Source organism: Pipistrellus kuhlii, unplaced genomic scaffold, assembly GCF_014108245.1.
Source record: "Pipistrellus kuhlii isolate mPipKuh1 unplaced genomic scaffold, mPipKuh1.p scaffold_m20_p_14, whole genome shotgun sequence".
Lineage (NCBI taxonomy): Eukaryota > Metazoa > Chordata > Mammalia > Chiroptera > Vespertilionidae > Pipistrellus > Pipistrellus kuhlii.
In genome coordinates, this window is record NW_023425449.1 from 15368994 (window position 1) to 15392283 (window position 23290).

At 44.9% G+C, this 23290-nt stretch overlaps 1 protein-coding gene across 3 annotated transcripts in view; it reads right to left on the reverse strand.

Moving 5' to 3' along the window:
• The window catches only part of SYBU (syntabulin), a 69019-nt gene that overhangs the window by 20594 nt on the left and 25135 nt on the right, over positions 1–23290 (reverse strand). For 2 of the 3 annotated variants that reach the window (XM_036436795.2, XM_036436797.2), the window contains exon 4: positions 10482–10640. The exons of the other annotated variant lie outside the window; for it this stretch is intronic. In XM_036436795.2, coding sequence (XP_036292688.1) covers positions 10482–10640 — 159 coding nt within the window. The remainder of the gene's footprint in view (positions 1–10481; positions 10641–23290) is intronic. 3 annotated transcript variants of the gene reach the window in all.

A 23290-nucleotide genomic window follows, 5' to 3' on the forward strand; every position in this document is an offset into this window, starting at 1 on the left:
TGGGTCACTCCACAGCCTTTCCCCTGGGTCTGGGCAGTGAGACCAGCTGACCCAGAGTTACCACATGACACACAGAACCTGACTGAGGGGGAAACGCCCTTGTCCCACGGCGAGGAGGACAGGGGACAGGTGGCTGCACCCTGTGAGGATGTCCTGGTGCTACCGCAGCCAGGACGTGGTTACGTTCCTAGCGTGAATGCCAAACTCTGCAGCTCAGTCACGACTGAGGGAACTACCTGAGCGTTAGCACAGGCCCCCAGTTTCAGAGAAGGGGAAGCGACTGTGGAACCATCTCTGTATCAGAGAGGAACTGCCCTGCCTTAGAAAGGTAAAAGCCAACGTCAGTAGTTCTGCCTTTTGACTGGCATCTTAAGCATCTTGGCATTAAGTCTGACATGTGCTGCTTTAAAACATCCCGTGAATTTACATAACTCGGTCTGTGGAGCCGGTCAGGCAATTCTAGGGTAGATTTTAAACCATCCTCTGCCCCTACACCCACCAGTCATCCTCCCTATGCCTCTAAGACAGTGGTTCTCAAAGTGGGTTTCATTGAGCCGCCATTGGTCTCACCTGAGAAGGCGTTACAGACGTAGGTTCTCGGACCCCACCCGGACCCACGGAGTCAGCAGCTCAGAGGGCAGGTGGGGCTCAGTCATCGGGCTGAACAAACCCTTCAGGTCTGAAGGCTGAGAACCACCTGCTCTAAGACCCCTCCTGTAGCAGCCTCCTGACTGGCTGCCTTTGAGAAACAGAGCAGCGGGCTTGACCTCGATTTACCACAGAAATACCACAATCATGAATGTGTCAAAACGTGCCTCACGCACTGAGACGGCACACCTGCATGGAGCTCCGGAGCCAGGGAATTTCTGTTTTCCCCACAAGGATGTGCTTTTGCAGACGGGTGGCTGAACCCTGTGGAAATGCACTCATGGCCTGCAGCAGGGGTCTTAACAGGAGTACCACCGCCCAGCCCTGCTCTGCATCACATACCAGGATGCAAATAGTTAGGGAACACCGGCCACACTAGCACAGAGACTGCGCTCTCTCTCTCTCTCTCTCTCTCTGCACATGAACCCTTGAAGCTGAGCCAGTCACCTAAGTTCAACAAAGATAACAGGACTGAATCTTCGTTCAAAAATGAAAAGCTAACACATTGTGAATACACCCAAAGGAAGCAAGCATTGCTATTGTAAAACACCTAAGAGAAAGGGGGGTTTCATAGTGCCGTCTGAGGACCTGGACTCTTTGCTGAAAATACAGATCCCTGGCTCCTACCTCAGATCTGCTGGCTGAAATTTCCCCCCTGGTTCCCATCAGCGACATTTTTACACCTTGCTCAGGTGAGCTTTCTCACATGCCAAAGCAGGGGAACAGCTAGAATACATAGCTCTGGCTTTCCCTATCTAAGGATGAATCCGGGCACCTGCTCCATTCTGTCTGCTTAGTAACCCCGGGATCTGGCCGCTCCCTCCCGGCCTGAACGCTGCACCCCAGGCCCCCATCCTGTCTCCGCCCGGAATGACGGAACAGCCGCACACTGTGTCCCAGCTGCTCCATGGCCCCGAGCCCTGGATCCTCCACTCTGCTCCGGAGCATACATCTCATTAGGCGATTTCCCGGTAGGAACCCTCTAAGGGCAGCCCGTGTCCTTAAGATAAAGCCCCAACGCCACAGCACGGTTTACAAGCCCTTTATAATCTCCTCTGCCGCCTCGCCTCCGCCTCCGCCTCCGCCTCCGCCTGGCCCCGGCCCGCGGAGCCATCACCTTTGCCTGAAGCCGGCACCTCACTCTCTAGGTTCCCAGTTTGCCCACGCGCTGTTGCTGTTCCGTGGACTGTCCCCTGTCCCTCTGGGCCAGTCTCACGACCACCTGCTTCCCAGGTCACAGGTGAGCCTCCCCCTTGAACTCCTTCGTGCTCTGACCTCACCCACAATTTAACAAGCATGCATGACAGTGCACAGCCATGTGTTTGCAACGTGCCAGCACACCCGTGTCAGCTCCTTGAGGGACATTGTATCCCAGCGTCTCATGCAGCATTCAGCACACAGTAGGTGCTGTCACCTTAAAGGATTTCAAAGCACTGGAGGTCCCTCCCACTCTTGGCACTCAGCAATGGCTTCAGGGAAGGCTCTCTCCTGACTGAGCTCCCCCTCTTTCCTTCCCTTTCTGTGGGGGTGACAGACCAGTGTTGTGGCAAAGAGGATCCCTATTCCCTCCCCTCCCACCTCCATCCCACGTGCCCATGTTGCTTAATACTCAAGTTCTCAGCCCAAGATGTAGCAAGCAAAACCCTGCAGCCTGGAAAGATCAGCCTGGCTGATCACTGGATGTCCCCAAAGTTAGTGCCTGGCATAGAGGAGACTCGGAAGAATATTTGAGTGAGGAAAGAAACTGAAAAAAAAAAAAAATACAGATATGTTTGTGGAAGAAGCACCACACGTTTGTGAAAAGTCGCAAAGGAAGGAGGCAGGCTGGAGGTGGATAAAAACATACAGGCTCCCAAAGGAGAGAAAAAGATAAGCTCTTGCCAAAACCGGTTTGGCTCTGTGAATAGAGCATAGGTCTGAAAGATCCCAGGTTCGATTTCGGTCAAGGACATGTACCTTGGTTGCAGCACATCCCTTGTAAGGGGCATGCAGGAGGCAGCTGATCGATGTTTCTCTCTGATCGATGTTGCTAGCTCTCTATCCCTCTCCCTTCCTCTCTATATAAAAAAAAAAATCAATAAAATATATTAAAAAAAGAAAAGAAAAAAATAAGTTCTTGTCCAGTAAAACTATTAAAGAGGTCCCCTTGAGAAGGCAAGGAGGCGCAGCATGAGCCCACTGATGACGAGTTCTCACTTCCTTTCCCATCAGAGTTATGATTGCAGGGTAATGGATGGCACACGTGGATTCAGTAGGCGCTCATCAAAGCCATTAGGAGAGCCTGGTGAACAGGCTGGCACGCGCCCGGATGACAGCACAGCTCAGCCCCGAAGGGCGTAGCCTAATGGATTGCCTGTCAACCTCCGAGGAAATCTCTCGTAACGTGTCACCTGGCTCCGTGCGTGCCCTTATCCTACTTAACATGCTTTATTCATGATGTGAAGGGAAACACAGGAGGCACGGCGCTGACGGCAGCCCACATTACACAAGCCTCGGAGGCACAACCCGTGCAATGAATGACGGCGTCCGACGCTAATGCTACCAGACACTGTGGACTAAAACCCAAGCCTGCCGAGAACTCCGCATCTGCTGTTTCCTCTAATCCAGTGATCCTCAAACCCACGACCCTTTAATACAGTTCCTCATGGTGTGGTGACCCCCAACCACAAAATTGTTTTCGTTGCTACTTCATACATGTAATTTTGCTACTGTTATGAATTGTAATGTAGATATCTGTGTTTTCCGATGGTCTTAGGCCAGAAGTGCTAAACTAGAATTTTTGGGAACATATAGGTAAAATTGTATACTTAACTAGTGCTCTAAGACAGATTTTATATACAGAGCACTAAGTTAGGTATGCAATTTTACCTATATGTTCTCAAAAATTCTAGTTTAGCACTTCTTAGTTGGGATTCAGGAATCTGTGTTTTAACAACTCCACCAGGTGATTCTCATCATGAGAGAAGGTTGGGAAACACTGTCTTAGGCGACCCTGCTAGCAGTTCTCAACCTGTAGGTCACGACAAAATTACAGTTACGAAGTAGCAACGAAAATAATTTTATGGTTGGGGGTCACCACAGCATGAGGAGCTGTATTAAAGGGTCTCGGCATTAGAAAGGTTGAGTACTTCCTCTCAAAGACCTACAGGGTACAGACCAGGAAACGGAGCTCCTGAGTGGTGATGAGATGGGCCCCAAATCACAGAACTAGTACACAGCAGAGCCGGTTTGTCTGACTCCCAGAGTCTGCTTTCTTCCCTGCCCACTCTGCTTGGTACCTGTGATCAGAATTCACCCAGATCTAAGAACTGGCGACCAAGATGATACTCAGGGTGTTCAATTCAGTCCATTTCAAAGATGTGCTCAACCTTGCATGCGTGAAGGCACCGGGTCATGGAGAAGGAGGGTTCTGATACTCAAGGCTCCCCTTAGGAGATGAACTACAGAAACTAAAACAACTAGGACCTGAGGAGTGTAACACAGACAGCAGGCACTAAGGGAACACGGAGGAGGAAGACCGAGTGTTGGGGGTGGGGGAGAGGGCAGACCTTAGGTGAAAGGGATGACATGAGCAAAACGTGGAGGATAAAAAGCACACGGGGGACAATGAGAATATATGGAACCCCTTGTTTAGCTGGTACACAGTGACCAGATGAGGAAATGCAGCCAACATGGTACACTGTACCCGGAGAACTGAAGAAGGGCATGCTACACTAACACAACTGCATGGGAGGAGGGGACTCTCAGCTAAGGGCACTGACTCTGAAGGCAAGAGGGGGCCGTGGCTAAGATTTGAAGGGGATGGGGGTATGAACAGAGGGATGCATTTCGGTCATACTGAGGCAGCTAACCTGGAGGAGGGACTGGATGCTGGAAGGCAAGGCCGGTGGGCATATCAGTTAGGAAATGGGGAGCCCAGACCATCGACTCCCTTTGCACATAGATCTTAGGTTAACGAATGTAACTCACAGGTTCAAAACCATTGAAAACCCCAAGTGAACAAAAGGATTTGAAACAGTAAAAACATCCAAGTAAGTGAAACATTAAGCAACACCTCGCCTTATGTTATATACTTGACTGGCAGGGCTAACACGGAAAAGAACAATTGAATGAAGACATGTTTTTAGTACAACCAAAGAGCGGAAGAACAAAACAGGAATTATCCCTGTGAAATGCAAGCGGGGAAGAAGCCTCTCTCATATTGCCTGAGGACGATGAGAAAAATTGAATACTCTAAACACAGTGGCATGGGATACTCCAAGATCTATGCTAGGTTTGCCACTGTGCAATCAATCTTTCATGCAAATGGGTTTTTTTTTTCCTTGCAAACACAAACATCCATGGAATAAAAAACAATTAAGCTGGGTAAATTCAGGCCATTTTGGCACCTATACAGAGTGTTCAAACAAAAGCCAACGTAGAAATGGTGGTATTTGTTTTAATTCAGACACGTGTTCAAGGAGCTAACTAACATGAGCGTCAGGGATAATGAAGTCACATGAAAATGCTTCCGGGAGGAGGCCTGGCAGCACAACAGATTTCTGGACCAGGGGACGGGCTTGCAGGAAAACAGGTGCAGGGCAGGTGGAACGACTCCCGCCCTCCTGCCCTGGGACACCTGTTCAAGGCCCAGGGAGGTGGCTTCACCTGGGATGCTACCCTGTCACTGTGGCCTTCGGAGCTGGGTACCTGCTGGGGAGAGACAATGAATTCTACAAACCAGCTGAGCTCCCAGCTCCACGCACCAGGATTTCACTTCCCTCCATTGTGGATCAATTGAAACCTCTTTGAATTCTCAAGCTTCTGAACACAAAGGTTCTGGATGTCCCCTACAAGAGTTCACTACGAATTCTCGTGTGGTTTGTAGCATGTAAAAAGAATGGAGCACACCCATGAGTCGATTATACTCTGAGCACACACTATGCCCTGAGTTTCCATGGACTTATGAATGGAATGTTCCCCAGGATCTCAACTCAAAGTGGCATCTGGCACGGGGCACCGCTTCCCAGGCCAACCCTTTGCTTGTCCGGCTGCCCTGCCCCACCCCCAAACAAGTTTCCAAGTCCAAGTGTACTCAGTGTTCCCTATTCTCTCCACCTTCCAATGGAACAGTTGAATGGAAAAGCAAAGCAGACCACGACAAAAAAAACAACAACAAACTAAGGCCACTCTCTTTAGGAGCCCTGGATGATTTGCATGGCAGTCTAATGGAGAGAAGTCGAAAGGAGAGTTTGGAAATATCCCCAAACAATTTAATAGGACCTGGCTACTTTCTGAAGCCTACACCTATAGGCACCCTCCAAAGATGGAACTAACAAGGCTCAAAGGGAACACATCCACTGAAGTGGAAGTCCAATATTGCCTTAGCATGTAGAATCATGTAGAATCACAAAAATACCTTCTAGGCTCTCAGCCATATCCACAAGAATTATCACAGACATCTAGCGCGCACCTATTAAGTTTTAGGCACTGTGCTAATTATGGAGAACACAAGGCAAAGACACGGCTCCATGTTTAAGTTGTATTTACATTGTGCTCCAACTTATTTTTAGTGACACATAACCTAAGGTTGTAAGATGATGTTTAAGTGCAAAGAAATGATACAACACACATTTCAATACAGTAGTCACCTCCAGGGAGCGGGGGGGGGGGGGGGGGCGGGAGAGAGACAGAGAATAGGATCTGGGTGAATCCATAGGCAGATGGTAATTCTTAGGGTGGAACTTTATTATACTGCATAGTTTACATATATATCATCTTTGTGCATCACATTATATATATTTTTAAAAGAAATAGGAGAAACATCAAAAATTAGTTTTAAGTAAAAGATGATAAAAGGAGAGAGAGCAGGGGAGGGGAAGGAGAGAAAGCATGTGCATGATTCATGTCCTAGAGGGGCTTTTTCACTATGATCCATGTCATATAGAGGTGACTTTTCCTCTACTTTTCTAGAGAAAAGTCACCTGAAAGAGTTTTTAAATATAACATGGCAGCCATAACAAAAGAATTTTGAAAACTCCAAGGGCAGAGCACTTAACAGCAATAGCATGCTAAGTTCAGACCCCCAATTGTCTTTTCACTTTAAAAACCTAGTTTTACCCTTTTTAAGCGCTGACACAGCATTGCTTCCTCTGGGCGGCTTCCCAGAGCCCCAGAGCTGGGTTCCATGGTCCTCGTCTGCGCATGCACAGGACCCGCAGGTGCCACAGAAGCACACGGCACAGGCACAGGGAGCCCCTGGGTTCCTGTGGTGTGGCTCACTGCCAGGCACACGCTATGTGTTGGAAAAACAAACGAGGTGCATTACTGGGCTCAGTTCTGTTACATGATGGCTGAGAAAGGGAAGGAGGGGGGGGGGGGAATGCTAAGTTGGAGAATCCCATCCAAAGCTCAAGAATGCCCAGCTTAGCACAGAGGAACCCCTTGCTGTCCCTGGCAGGCTGGGCTTGGCAGGACACCAGACGAGGACGACCGCCTGCAGGCCCCAAGCCTTGCTCTGTAGGCACTAGCGCTTCTCAGCCCACAGTTTCCCTTCTTCCTTCCCTTCTCCCACCACCTGGGAGGGGAAAGCATTGGATGTCAGGCAGCAACCCAGTATCAGGTTCAGGCACAGCCTCTCAAGAACAGTCAGGCTTGCCAGTCGCCTCGGCAGCAATCAGATCTTGCTGGCAGAGGCTGGCAGAGCCTGACTATCTCAGCCACAGGGATGAGGAAAAGAAGCCAAAGTCTCGGGAAGATCCAGTTTCTCTGAATAACGCCACCACCCAAGACAAGGGGCCCCCCTCCCTCCGAAGCTGCCATGAACGGACACCCTCTGCCCGAAGGGATATGCCCCACAGCCCAGGACAGCAGCACCCAGCACCCAGCACCTAACAACCACGTGACCCCCGGGCACCATCAGACCATGTGCCCGTATGACAGCAGCCGTGAGAGGAAAGTGGGGCACGATTTTGGTCAAAGATCCGTAGAGGAAAGGTAAAAGGTCACCAAGGCGGTGGGATGTTGCTAAGAATTTAACGTTGACCTTGAAACAAGGCTCATTTTATTTCTAAGTACGTTATCTGAGTGAAACTGCACTTGAAGTCATGTTTAGCAAAATATATTTAGTATTTATGGACATGCATTGATTACAGGACACTAGCCTCTAGAGACCTAATTTTATTTATTTATTTATCTATGTACTTATTTATTTATTTATTTATTTATTTATTTATATTGTTTGTTGAATTTACTGGGGTGACATTAGTTAATAAAATTCTACAGGTTTCAGGTGTATAGTTCTAAAATACATCATCCGTATTTGTACTGGGCGTGCACCGTCCCAAGTCAAATCTCCTCCCATCAGCATTTACCCTCCTCCCCCTCTTCTACCTCCTCCCACTCCCTCACTCTCTAATAACAGAGACCTCGCTTTAAATCACACCTTACAAATGTCCTCCCTGCTTCCGTTCAAACGAGTTGGTATAATCCTTGCTGTACATGCCCCATTCTTGCCAGGGCAAACAGATGGAAGGGAGAGACTATGCCAGAAAGAAGAAAGGGAAATGAAAACGACCTGGGAATAAAAATAAAGCCGCAAAATATAATCTGGGTCAACTCTTCATGCGTTTGAAAGTCAGCACCGGCAGGCTCTGCACATATGGTGTTAGGTTTATACTTCCCTTGGCTCAGATGTCACACAGGATTAGTGCAAAAAGGAAAAAATCCCAGCATGGGGCCCGTTTTTATACAGATTAATCAATCATTCCCCATTTCTTCCTCTCCCAGCATTCCCCAAACTTCAACTTAATAAAACTGCTCTCTTTTCAAAGCATGTCATGACTGCACTCTGAGCGGAAATCCTTTCAGGAAAGGAAAGAAGCTTCAAGTTTGAACCCAGATTTTTAATTGTCACATTTTTAATGTATTCTAAATATTAACTGACTTATGGTATGTGGCCTAGTCTTTTTTATCTTGCACATCCATTGTGGTATCCTACACACTTATCGTGTATGGCAGCAAAATTAATTGGCAAACCTTTCATTCGTTAAGTGCAGAGTGACTTAGCAACATCATATAGCCACACATTTGAAAAAAGAAAACTAATTGTATAAATTACATTTTGTTACCTACATTTTCATGGACATCGAATGCCATCATTTCTATCAGGATGCCAAGCACTTAGTTAGAAAGTTCTTGGAAAGTATTGGATAGGAAATTTGATAGGTTGAATGGAACCAAACCAAAACACTGTTCAAGCTACTTGGGACAGTCTCCCTTGACTACAGGCATTGTAAAATGATAATACATATAGGAATCATAATACAATAGCAGCTAATACTTATTGTATGCCAGGTGCCCTTACGTCATTGAATTTTCCAAGCGACTTTTGTCATGGGTCCTATCATTACTCCACTCTGAAGATGAGGAAACAGTTTGAGAGAGGAGTTCAGGTATTTTGAGGTTGAAAAAAGGTCCTTAATTACGTGAGTTTTCAGAGATAGACATATTGAGGAAGAGAAATGGGGCTGTGTAAATACTAAGGAGGTGAAAAACCTTGGGTTAAATGTCATCAACGTGGTATCCAGGTCTCCAAAACCATGATCTCTACAGAGTTTACCATGTACCCTTGTTCATCTGCTGGATGGAAATTATGTCTATAAAACATTAAGGCAAGGCAATGACCTAAAGCTTGACCCCAATGACAAAGTCAGAGTCAGAGCAGTCATCATAGGTACCAACAGGGTGGTAGCTTTTCACCATTTTAGGCAATTATAATTGAACCATGGCTAACAGTTGGAAAAGATGACAACACACTGGTTGTCCTTTGCCTAAATGGTCATGAGTACAGAAAATAAGAGACATTTACAACTTCACACAATACTCTTTTATAGGACCAAAATGAATCTCTCTTATACCAACAGAGTGCTTGGTTAGCTTTTTGTTTAGAGTTGCTAGATGCCAGCTACCTACTGTGCACAGTCTAAAAATCTAAATTTTACAGCATATTAAAGTTACTGAACTGGAGTTGGGGTTATCATATGTATAGTCTTTCTTTTGCTTCCACTATTAATTTTAACTCCACAGGCATTCATCATTGGCCCAGCAAATGAAAATCACTTTAAGATGACTCATGTGTTTTACAACATTGAAAACACAGCCCCTTAAACTCTTAAAATATATAGTGAAGAGGAAGTGAAAGATCAAATCAGTTAATGAAAGGAAAACTCTTCCACATCCCAGTTCCATGGGCACGAAGAGCTTCAGAATTCCTACCGGATGCCACCTGGGAGAAGTAAGTTAAAACCGGTCCAAGGGATGTGCTCTGCCTAATTCCCATGGTGAACTGGCTGTCATGGTCACACAAGCAGGCTCTCTCTAGATAATAAATACATCGTGTCTCAGTCTACACCGAGGCCCTCTGCAAACTCTGTGCAATGCCAATTAGCCTTCACCGTGGCTGTGTCATCTATTCCTGGCACACCACAGGGCAAGGCGAGCTCTGCATTTACAAATTCAACAGGCAATACTCAGAGCTAGAAGAGCGTGCTAATATGACAGCATTCGTGGTCATTGTTTTTTGTTTGTTTGTTTGTTTTTTGCTTCAGGTCATACAAAAAGACTCACCTATGACAAGGGCTACTGAGAACAATATAAGTGTGTATTTTTAATAGCTTACAGTAATAGACTCTGCATTCAGAATCTGTGAAAGGCAGAGCTGAACATTTGTTTTTAGACTACAATTTTAGTCTACCACACTAACTTTGCGTGCACGCGCGCGCGCACACACACACACACACACACACACACACACGTACACAAAGAGCATATCCTCTGTGACTAATACTACTTACTCAGAAGGTAAGCTCCGTAGACTTTCATGGCAAACACCGCCTCTGCACACAGCCTTCCACCACAGGCTGGGGTGTGTCTTGTGCAGAAATACAGTGTGTGCAGCTCATCCCTGAGCTGAGTACAGTCTCGGAGTACGGTATCCATGGAGACCGAGCCTCCTACATGAGCAGGGCAAAGAAGTTCCTCTGCTTGGGCACCATAGCAACAGGAGGCAGAGGGAATGCCAGCCAATCAGGGAAGAGCATGGGAGCTTCTCCCCGGCGACTGCAGCATTTCAAATGAAACCATCGCCTCATGAATGGACACAAAGCATTTAAAGAAACCCCAGATTGTCGAAGAGAAGGGAATGCCCACACAATGCTCCGACCATGTTGAAGCCGGACACGTAAGCGTCGTTGTACAACGGTGATTCTATCCCAGGGGGCAAGGGAGAAATTACATCTACACCCCACACATTTCCTAAATGGAATGGCAAGCTGGCAAGGAGGCTTTGAGGCACAGGCTTGGTGTGCCCCATGGACTCCAGCTATTTAACTATGCAAGGCACTTCCCAGTGCTGCCCGGGAGAGGGGAGCAGGAGAGGGCCACCGGGCCCAAGGGAGAAACCAGAATTGAGGGCACTCTGCAGTAACGGTTGGCACATTCCTTCCCAATAGGTTGCTTGGAGTAAACACATTTATTAGGCTTCCACCAAAGCCCTCCGTTTCGTCAGAATAATTCATAAGGAGGTATATCCCTGACAAAACAGGGCTGATGCAGACAAGATGGTGAATGGACATTCAAACGCCTTCAAGACATGCTCTTTGGAAACATGCCTCATCTCTCATGTTTGGAAACATGCCTCATCTCTCATGTTCATGACAGGAATGACAGCGCTCATTTGTTGAGCACGTACTGTAGACTGGGTAAATACTTTCTCCCCAAACCCAGCTTCCTGCCACATGCTGACACTGAGTTTTGCAGAACCTACAGGATGACTGTAGCCTGCTATATACCACACATGATTCTCACAGCAACCTCAAAAGGCTGAGTTATTAATTATTCCTCCATATTATAAAGAAAAAAAAAATGTTTCTTTTGTTACAAAAGAAACCCTCCCACCCGTGAATTCCTCTCAGCCCGCGGCTCTGCAGGCGACCTGGTTCACCCTATTCCAGGTCTAAATAGAAGGTGAGGTTACCCTCTGCCCACAGTTCCCTCCCAGAAAAGAAACCCCTTCGTGCTAGTGTCTTTCCAAAGCCTCTTATTATAGAGGTCTCGCTAGAATTACCTTCTTTGAACAGAAAGTCCCCATTTGAAAAAAAGACTCATCCATCTGAACTGACCTCCATCAGGGCTCACCTAGGCTGCCTTCAGAGGTCAACTGCCAAGGCTGTGTAATGTGAAGGGGGGCAAGAAACTGAAAGACAGGTGTTTAATTATTCCTGTGGTCCAACTCCTCCAGCCTTAGCAATACAGTCCATGGCTAAGTTGTAGAGATCACAGTAACTCACATCCCTGGCTAACTGAGCTCAGGAACAGAACGGCTTTGGGTCCTGAGGACACTCAGATACATCTATAGGAAAACAGCAAAACCCACCATCTCCAAGCTATACATGGATGCTGTGACAACCTGCCTCTTGTCCTCCAATGTCTGTCTCCATGCCCTCCTTCTTCCATAATAACAGGTGACCAAGATGTCCTGGGATATCATTAAAAATGACACATGCCATTCTGCGTCCTGGGTGAGGGGTCCTTCCCCCTCTTCCTTCCTCCTAGTAGATGACAGTCAATGACACAGCTGCCTACAAGCCAGGGGTTACTATATACCTATCTGTATGTGCTGTTTTACAGGAGATAAATGAGCTTCGTTTACCTTTAACACCTGTATTTTGTGTGGGCCTCTTTTTATAGTAACTGAACTCATGTCCTCATAGGACTTATCTTGGAAAATAGGCACCAGACTATGGATTCAGAACAGCTGTCTGTCACACAATCTGATTGGAAGTGAAGGTGATTTGCTCTGGCAAAGACAGAGAAATTGAAAAGTAGCTTCTAGGAATGAGAAAGATAGAATAACGTTTTTAAAAATTAACTATGTTGAACAAAGTCAATGTCTTAAAATTAATAATAGAGTATAAATATGTTAAAAAAAAAAAAAAAAAAAGCCGACCAGACATTGACTATTTCTTCCATATCTCTAAAGGCTTACTCAAGTTAGCAAATAAATTGAACAGTTTTTTTTTTTTTAATCTCATTAGGAAAATGGAGGACTTTATATTCTGTCACTCACATTTATATTCATAACCCTACTCTAAGTTGGTAGGTTTACAGCTGTGAGTACACAACACGCAGAGTTTATTCTTGTATTATCATTTATTCATTATTGTAATATTTCCATGCAAATGACTGTAAACCTACTTTTGCCTCAACCTGTACTTTTTTCTCTCTAGTCTCACAGCCTGCTTTCTAAGCCATCTAAATTTAGTGTACTTGCTTCCAGTTTCATCGCTTCATAATCCAAGCTCCAGAGTAGCCAGAAGGATCCAACACGTGTAACTTAAATTGTGTCTCTCTTCTTAAAGCCCTCCAATGGCCCTAGTGGATAGAGCATCAGCCTGCAAACGGAAGGGTCCCAGGTTTGATTCTGGCCAAGGGCACATGCCTGGGTTGCAGGCCAGATACCCAGTAGAAGGTTTGTAGGAAGCAGCCGAACAATAATTCTCTCTCATCATTGATGTTTCTATCTCTCTCTCCTTCTCCCTTCCTCTCTGAAATCAATAAAGAAATATATATTTTTTAAAAACCTTCCAATGCCTTCCCATTACTCTAACAAAACAGACCTCACCTGCCAGCATCCTTCACTTCCTAACTCATTGTTCCACCCCCACCCCTAACTCTCCCTGCCCCCTCCCAACTCTCCCTAACTGTGAAGGATTATGGCTAAGCTCTCAGCTCAAAGGTCATCTCCCCAGACACTTCTGTGCCCTCTCCCCAGTCACTGTCATCATAGCATGGCCTTGTTTTACTGTCACTATCTGGACTCATCTGGTTTGTCTGCTTGTGTGTCAGCCATCTCCCGTGTTAAAGGCAGCTCAACTTGCCTGTTTTCTCACTCCTCTACACTTCATGCCTGGGACAATGGTGTCAGCACGGAATGAATGCTTAATACCTATTTGTTGAACGAATGAATGCCAGCCAGTCAATGCACAGCTGGGATTCAAACCTGGCTTTAGCAGAAATCTTATATGTGGTGAAGTAAGAGGTTTATATTTCCTTTAGAAATAGAAGGTCTTCCTTAGACTCTTACATGGGGATCTCCTTCCTGCAATGCCACAAACATTCCAAACGCTGCATCTGAGAACAGAAGGCTACTGAAGCCAGGCTCCTGAGTGTGATGGCCTTTAACCACAACTGGCATCCACGTAGCTACGAAGAAGACCGAGGGATCCGGGTAATTATCCTGCTAGCTCCTTCCCTGCCAGGGAAAGGGCACAGTCTGCTCCCACACACAGCCTGGGAATTCTCTGTCCGGGTTCTGGGGTACCTCAGCCCTCCCCCCGCCCCTGAATGGTGTGGAATGGCTCCGAGCTGTTGCCGGGTATTTCACCGTCCCTTGTGGGATCTCCTTAATGGGGCCTCTGCCTTTACAATAAACTCTCCTCCTCACTAAAGGAAAAGATCATAACGCTGCCTGACTTACAGCTCTGGGTTGGTGAGTCTGTGTGTGTGAAGGACGTTTCCAGGTTTATTTCTCTTGTCAGCAGTGGGTGTGTGGTCTGCTGGAGCATCTGCTCTGCACAACAGGCTGTAGCGCTTCGCTCTCTACATGTTAGAGCCCGTGGTGAGCACTTGGCAGGCGCCCAAATCAGTGGCTAGAACACTGGACATGCAATAAATCCCTAGTGAGCCAGCCTTTGGGGAGAAGAGGATTATAACTGGCGAATTCTTTGGGGGAAACCACTAACGGACCACTGGGCAGCATTACATTAACTGGGGGCATCATCAAAAGCACAGATGAGGCAAGGCATGGGAGCGAATATGTAACCCCGCCCTAAACACAAACACGATGTCCACTCATCACCGTGCAGCTTGGTTTCACTGCTCTGGTGGAAGAAGCCACAGACGTTACAATCGTCCACCACAGAACAGTCTCCGCTGTATTCACGGTGAATGACGGTTCCAGAGGTCCATTTCAGCATCAGTGTACTAGGAAAGCTCTTGCCTGAGTTGAGAAGGTCTAAGGATCTTCGCTTACGTGACAGGCAGGCGGCGCATACACATTTGGACAAGTGGAGCGAGGACCAGTTCGCAATTATGTGGAAAACGCTGAAGACCTTAACATTCCCTTGATGTTCACATCCTCATGGTGCCTTGTACTAAACTGCATCCAAACGGCCTTATGTGTTTCACTGAAGTTACACTAACGTTCATTGATTTTGTTATCAGCAACAGCCAGCAGAATCTACACATAGACCATATCAGCGAATTTATGAAAGTTAATTAAGACTTGTTAGGGCTGTACACACATGAGAGAGAAATAATTTCTGTCTTAGAGCCACACATCTTTTTTTTTCGATTATCACACTCCTCGACTGCAACCAAAACCAATCCTTTGAAAGCAGATCTTACTGCTTACTGCCAGTGCAGTGGATAGGTGTTAGGAGCAAACTTACTCTGTCTAAAATCCATTTACGAGCTGTGTGACCTTGGGTGCATTACTTAACCTCTCTGTGCCTCCTTTTCCTCATTTGTAAAACAGGAGACCAGATTTCCCTTTTTAGCACTGACATTAAGGTAAAACGAGTTAAGTGCTCAGATTTTAGCCTGGGACAGTCAGTGCTCAATAAACATTAGCTAAAAAGGTGTTTTAAATCCAATTTCACTGTTACCCAAGCCCACAATTACATGCTCTCCCAGATATTTCCGTCAGTCTCCAGAATAGGTGCCAGTCTTTATTTGAGGCTGGGCCGAGATGCTGCAACCCCTTAGACTGTACAATAGCTATAAGCTATTAGAAAAGTACTGCTTGCCAAGAGGGCTGAAAGTTTCCATAGAACCAAAACCTTCTGTTTTGGGCACTAAAGGTCTAGTTTTTTTGTACTCTATGGAAATATTTCTCAAATGCTTCAGACCTTTCTCTGCCCCCAAACACATCACTTACTGCCAATTCCACCACTGCAATGACTCAGTCTGTTTCTAGAGCATTAATTACTGCACCAAGTAGCACTTAAACATTTCAATGCTTTTCCATGGTCTTTTGTCTGCGCTTTCATATTCTCCCGTCTCTTTCCTCATCGGCAACGTACCAGCTGTCAAACTGTACTCTTGTCACTCTCCTGCAGCAAACATTCCTCCCGATTTACGTAAACTGGGATAACACGACATGCTAGACTCTTGTTTCAAATAAGCATAAGTTCGGTGTAAGAGTTTTTAAGGGTTTTCTTGGAAACAAAGTGTACTGAATTCGTGATCTATCTATTTCAAGAGCTACCAATGACCATTATTACCGCGAAATTACTTGTGGATGGGGGAAGGTTAATTAGAGAAAAGAGGAGACATATGTACTACTATTTGTAATACTTTAAACAATCATCATAATAAAAAGAAATTACTTGTGCCAGGTCCAGCATCGGGCACTTTACACTCAGCTATTTAATCTCCACAACAACCCATTGCACAGGTGCTAGCCATTAAGTTTCAAGACGAAAACAAGCAGCTGAAGAGCACGCTAGATTCGAACCTCATATGCTGGAGGTGAGAATCTGGTCGTTAAAAAGCACCCCCTTCTCCACTCTTCTCTTCCCCTCCCCGCCCCCCCCCCCCAAGGTAGGACAAGTTAGGTAACCAGGGGAGAAGCCCTGCTAACTCTAAGCTCTCAACTGTCCTCTAGGCAGCGCCATTATTGTAAGAATGGCCCCCCAGGTAAGCTGTCCAGCTCCCGTTTCACGGAACTCACTTTGCAGCGAGCGCTATGCCTGTGATCGCGCAGGGAGGTCTGTCGGCTGTGGCTGTGTGTGAAAGGACGTCTCTCCACTGAGGGAAGCAGTGGCCAGTCCCTAGCCTAGCCAGTGCCCTTCTGTGTTTCCTAGCAAATGCCTTGGGATGTGGGAGGTGGTTTTTTTGTGGTTTTTTTTTTTAAAGGAACCACCCTCTGTTATTGCTGCGAAGTTATTGGAGTTCACCTGGCCAGGTTTCCAATTTCAGGAGCCTGGGTGTTGCCGGATGATAAGGGAATACTAACTTGGTTTGGATGCTGATACAATACGGTGGGGTGGCCTCTTTCAAAGGCAGGTCTCAACATTTCAGTGTCTAAGTGTGGATTTCTTTACATTCCAAGTGGCCACGACTATTTTCTCTTGACCTATCCATTTAATTGCAGGTGCTGTTTTTTCCATATTTTATTTATTTTTCTTGATTTCAGTGGGGAGGGGAGAGGAAGAGAGATATAGAAAAATCCATGATGAGAGAGAATCATTGATTGGCTGCCTCCTGCATGCTTCCCCCCACCCCCTCCCCCTCCACCTGGGGATTGAGTCTGCAACCCAGGCCCAGGCCCTGACCAGGAATCAAACCATGACCTCCTGGTTCATAGGTCGATGCTCAGCCACCGAGCCACGCCAGCTGGGCACACATTTTTATTTGTTTAACTTGTGTCACTGTTTCCTTTGCTCTGGAGAAAGCCTTTGGGGCTTGTATTTGTAAAACATTGGCACTGAGTCTTTTTCTTCCAGGGTAAGATATAGCGCTGCCCGAGCAGTAAATCAACATAAACGGAGGCCCAGGAATGCCACTTGATGTACGAGCCGTAAGCCAACTAAGGCCTTTCCTTTATGAGTAAAAAAAAAAATCTCTGCAGGAAAACTGCAAACTAAATCTAGGAGGAGCACCTGGGCCGAGGAATGTTCCAGCCCCGTCTCTCCCCCGATTCCCAGCTGGAATACCTGCACCTCTCCCTCCTTTCCTTCTGCTCGGTACTGCAGGCCCGGCTTGTGACACAGTCTTTTTCCTGAAGCCAGAGGCTCCCTAAGAGCCGGCTGACAGTGAGGTCAGCGTTGCCACATCTCCCCAGTGCTCCCCCCACAGTAAACAGGACTCCTCACACACAGTGTGCACTCCATTTCTTAGTGAAGGGTGTATTGGACACCACCTTTTAAGCTCCGGAGAGTCCATGTCAACGTCAGCTAAGCTGACTTTGTGGGTAAAAGGAACACATCCAGCCACGATCCAACTGGACTGGAGGGATGCTTTCTTTTGCTCTTTGGTGGCAATTTTCCATTAACTCCGCAGAGGCACTGACAGAAGCCAGAGGAACAGAAGGCTCGCTGCCTCGAAGAAGTTCCAGGAGTCCTGCCTGGAGGAGGGCAGGGTTCCCACATACCCTTTTGGGAAGGTGGTGGGAAGGGGGTGCTTGTGCAGCTCACCTTTCTGAGCCCTTCCTGGCGGCCTGTACCCACTTTCCTTTTCCTTCTGCTTCAGGGACAGTCAGCATTATCAGCTCTTTGGTAATGACCAAAGGGACATTTCAATTACTCCCTTCTGAGGTGCACAGCAGTTTGCCAGAATCTAGAAAAACCAACCTAAAATTAAATGGGCTCCTGTTCTTTATTGTTCAAGGGCCGTGAGCATCTAAGAGACACTAATTGCTTGCTATTTTTTTAAATATATATTTTATTGATTTTTTACAGAGAGGAAAGGTGAGGGACAGAGAGCTAGGAACATCAATGAGAGAGAAACATCGATCAGCTGCCTCCTGCAAATTTCCTACCCGAGATGTGCCCGAAACCAAGGTACATGCCCTTGACCGGAATCGAACCTGGGGCCCTTTAGTCCACAGGCTGATGCCCTATCCACTGAGCCAAACCGTTAGAGCTAATTGCTTGCTATTTTAGTAAAATGGTATTGGTTCTAATGAGACAGTTTATTTTTAAAAAGTAGGGCGTGTACCAAGATTGGTTTGGGCTGAGGAGAGACAGCCACTTGCGGGTGGAGGAGGGGGACATTTTAACCTGAGAACTCTGTCTTCTTGGGGTCAACAGATGATGTCTCTGTACTTTATAAATTTGGGAGTCATCCAGGGGCCTCATTTCCAGGATTTCCTCTCTTCATATGTATGTGACTGACAGGTTTATTCTGCTCAAAGTTCAGAGAACTATGGGTCAAGGTTAAGATTTTTCTAAATATGAAAAGAGCTTACTGTACAGAATTGGGTCCCATTCAAATACTCAGACGATGTTTTCAGGGATCGCCTTAAGAATTTTAGGCAACTAAAAATTAAGTTTTAATCTTTGAGCTTGGTTAAATGCCAGTAAAAAAAATATATTTACCCAAGGTCCTTACCTGCTTAGGTGATATGTGATCAAGTTAGAAGCAGTTGACAAAAGTGGTATTTCAGGGTCTGCCTCTGAGAGGCCAGGGTCATTAAATTAGGATTCATAAATCCTAATAAAGGAGATCCATGAAATCTCAGAAATAGTATGCAGTATTTTGTGCTTATGGGTATTCTTCTGGAGCATGGGTCCATGACCTTCATAATTCTCACTTTCTTTCTCTTTCTTCCTCTCTCTCTGTCTCTCTGTCTCTCTTCTTCCTCTTTTCCTCCCTCCCTTACTTTTTTTGTCTCTGCATTTTCTTCATAAAGACCTAAGGCATTAAACATTCTCAGCAAGTCAAATGGCTGATCCTTATCAAGTCACTTATAATACCTTCTGCAGGATTCTTATCAAGTCACTCACTTACCTACTTGCTAGGAGTGGATTTTGTGTGCACACGTAGAGTTTGAAGTCTTATGTTAATATGATTATTCTTTATTATAATCATTAAAACAAGGAAGGTCAATGAAAATCTTAACTCCCATTTAAACTTAGTTTGTTCTTTCTGCACCACACTTGTCTCGTGTTTCACTGTTTCTTTGTACCGTTGTTAACCACTGTGAAATGATTTTAGAATGAGCAGTGGATATTTTGGTAGATAGTTTGGGGTGGAGAGCAAAAAATGAAATGATTTCAGGTTGCATTCCAATCCTATGTAACTCTCACAATGAAATCTACCTTTTCTGTGCAAACAACGAAGCTGACATTCTTTCCAGCATCATTTTATCTTCTCAAACCCAGAGTCCATCTTTGCTGCCAAGGTCAACAAATGTTGACCAAGCCCCCAATATATACCGACCCCGTGTACTAGGAGAACCAAAAGAGGATTTCAGGACTCCTCCTCTTAAACTTACATCCTGTGTTCATGAAAAGACACTCATCACTATTCTCCATCAGGGAAATGTAAATTGAAAAGCACAATGAAATACCCATTGACATTCACTGGAATGGCTATAATAAAAAAAGGTAGGCAATAACAACTGTCAGCCGAAGCCGGTTTGGCTCAGTGGTAGAGCGTCGGTCTGCGGACTGAAAGGTCCCAGGTTCGATTCCGGTCAAGGGCATTTGCATTGGTTGCGGGCACATCCCCAGTAGGGGGTGTGCAAAAGGCAGCTGGTCGATGTTTCTCACTCATCGATGTTTCTAGCTCTCTATCTCTCTCCCTTCCTCTCTGTAAAAAATCAATAAAATATATTTTTAAAAATAAATAAATAAATAACAACTGTCAACAAGGATGGATGTGGAGAAATCAGAGCCCTCAGACATTGCTGGCGGGGATGTAAAATGGTGCAGCCATTTTGAAAAAACAGTTTGGCAATTCCTCAAAGAGTTAAACATAGAGTTACCACATGTGTCAACAATGTTACTCCTCGCTATATATCCACGAGAAATAAACTCATGTCCATACAAAAACCCAGACGTGAATGTTCATAACACATTATTTCTAATAGACACAAAGCAGAATCAATCCAGATGTCCATCGACTGTGAATGGAGAAAGAAGATGCTGTATATCACAGCACCAAGGCAGGAGATGAGTAACCGGGGAAACTGAGGTAGTGCTTACTGGTGAGAGGGTGCCTGGGGACTCTGTATTCTCCACTCAGTTTTTCTATAAACTTAAATTTCCTTTAAAAAAAAGTCTATTTAGATAATGTGGGTTATCAACATAATATTGTAGAATGTCATTGATCCGAATACATGCTAGATGGATGAACCTTGAAAACGTTATCCTAAACGAAAGAAGCCAAACACCAAAAGCCGCATATTGTGTGACTCCCTTTACATGTGCCGCCTAAACAGGCTGACCCATAGACAGAAACTAGGTACGTGGTTGCCAGGGGCCGGGGGAGGGAGAGTGTGCAAGCGACTGCTCCTGGGAACAGGGTTTCTTTTGGGGGTGATACAAATGTTCAGGAATTGGTGGTGATGTTTCACCACGTTTTGAATAGGCTAAAACCCACTGGATTGTGCACTTCCAAGGTGTGGATTTTATAGCATGTGAATTATATGTCAATATTAAGAGGACAACTGAGCTGGGGGAGGGAGGGAGGCAGGTCTTGTCTTGGGTCCTGAGGGGAAGTCAAATTTTGCCACCCCAAATATGCCTTTTGGGGAAATTATTTTTAAGCTGGTTATTTTTAAGAACCAAAAGAGTCAAGAAGAGCCTTTTTACTTTGTCACTCACTCACCTGCCAAAAGAAATCTGCAAGGAAAAATCTGCTTTTTCAGGAAGCTATCACCTTGGTATGATATAAACTGAGTGTGGCAGACAGGGAGAAAGTTGCAAAGTCTGTTTGTTAGACTCCCATCTGTGTCCCATTGTTTCTGGGTGACCTGGCAAGAATTTGTTTAACAAATATTTGCTCCTTTTCGTACACCTGTGAATTGCTCACTTCCCCTTTGAAGCCCTCTTCTTTGTCCGGAAGTGCACAAAAGCCTCAACTGCCTGCTTTGTCCAGGAGGTCCATATGCTTAAGAAACGACCGTTTGTACATTCGTTAATACGATTGGTTATTTTCTCCTGTTAATCTGTCTCATGTCAATCTGATTATCAGACCAGCCAGAAGGGCGTAGAAAAGTAGAAGAAAAATTGTTTTCGCTCCCACACAGTACACAAGGTAACGGTTTTATTTCTTGTCCATAATTACATGACATGCTTCACCTCACTGCCTCTGTCCCAAGGATTGAGGATGCCCACCTCCCTTTTTACCATATCCATCTTCCTTTTTTCATATGCTGTCTTCCCCACTGCGAATCATTCCTTTTCTTTTTTGATATGATTCCAAAGCAATCGATTATTAACAAATTCATCATGACTGTCATTTATCAGGAGCCCAGGAAAGAGGGGACTTCTTTTCCACACAGTTTAAGTTTTGCTCTGAGATTAAATGACACTCTCTTTGGTTGACTAAGTGCAAGATGAAGAATAGTCCATTAAGATGTGCTGCGCACATCAATTATTCAGGAGGAACAAAAGTTGACAGAGATGGAAGAGGATGCCAGCCTTCCCAATGGAAAAGGACACCTGCCAAGCTTTGCCTGCATTGAAATAAAGCTGTCTGTAGCTCTCTGTACAGTAACGTCATCACAGACAAAAGTTAGAAGACAAATGTAAGGAATGAGGACCCATGCAGGCTACTAATCTGTCTTTTCAGGTTCATAAATATGCATAGGATAACTGTGAGTGTTAAAGAAAATAATGCGATATAGAAGTTGTCTCACAATGCCAGTGCTCATGTCTTTTTACTGTAAGGTTAGAAATTCAGTTCTACTAAAACTATTTGCTCATTTACTTTATATATTTCTGAGATATAAAATATTTATTTATATATTGCAAATTCTGAAAATTGACCTTTTCTAATATTCATGGCATTTCATCCAATACAATAATGATCTCTATTTCATTGAATAGTTTTAGTATTTTGTAATCCTTGAATACATATATATGCATATATATATATATACCCACACACACACACACACACACACACACAAAAGCACACACATACCAGGAATATTGGTTAATGCGAATCTTTTTTTCAATAGATGGAACTACATATATGTTGATATATATGTGATTTGATATATATGCTATTTTGTTGTATTGACAACAAGCTTCAAAACTTCATATGTCAAATTTTCTGAAAGTGTTAACATCATAGATATTTTTATGCTTAAAAATGTGGAATTTATGGCCAAAAAAAGAGCATTTGTGGGAAGTTTTAATTCATTACTTTATTTTGAAGAAAAGTGTTGCTAAACGTTATTGTATACTTTGGGAAGCTTATGGTAAATATGCTCCATCTCAAGATTCTTGTGAACACTGGTTTAAATGCTTTAAAAGTGATGATTTAGATGGGAAAGACAAAGAATGCCAAAGACAACCGGAAAAGTTTGAAGACCAAAAATTACAAGCATTATTGGATGAAGATGCGTGTCAAACTCAAAAACAACTTGCAGAAAGAGTAAACGTTGCTCAGCAAACAATTTCTGATCATTTACAAGCAATGGAAAAGATTTTAAAGGAAGGAAAACGGGTGCCACATCAACTGAATGAGAGACAAATGGAAAACCGAAAAGTCATCAGTAAAATATTGCTTTCATGGCATGAAAGAAGGTTCTTTTTGCATGGAATAGTGACTGGCAATAAAAAGTGGATTTATTTTGAGACTCCCAGACTCATAAAATCATGAATTGATCCAGGTCTACCATCAATATGAACTACAAAGGCAAGTCGCTCCGGAAAGACAATGCTCTGCATTTGGTGGGATCAGGAAGGTGTGGTGTATTTTGAGCTTCTAAAACCAGTGAAACTGTTAATACTGATTGCTACCGACAACACATCATCAATTAGAACCACACTTTGATCATAACACAACCAGAATGGGCCAGAAGACATGGCAAAGTACTTTTGCTTCATGATGATGCACCATCACATACTTCAAAACTAGTGAA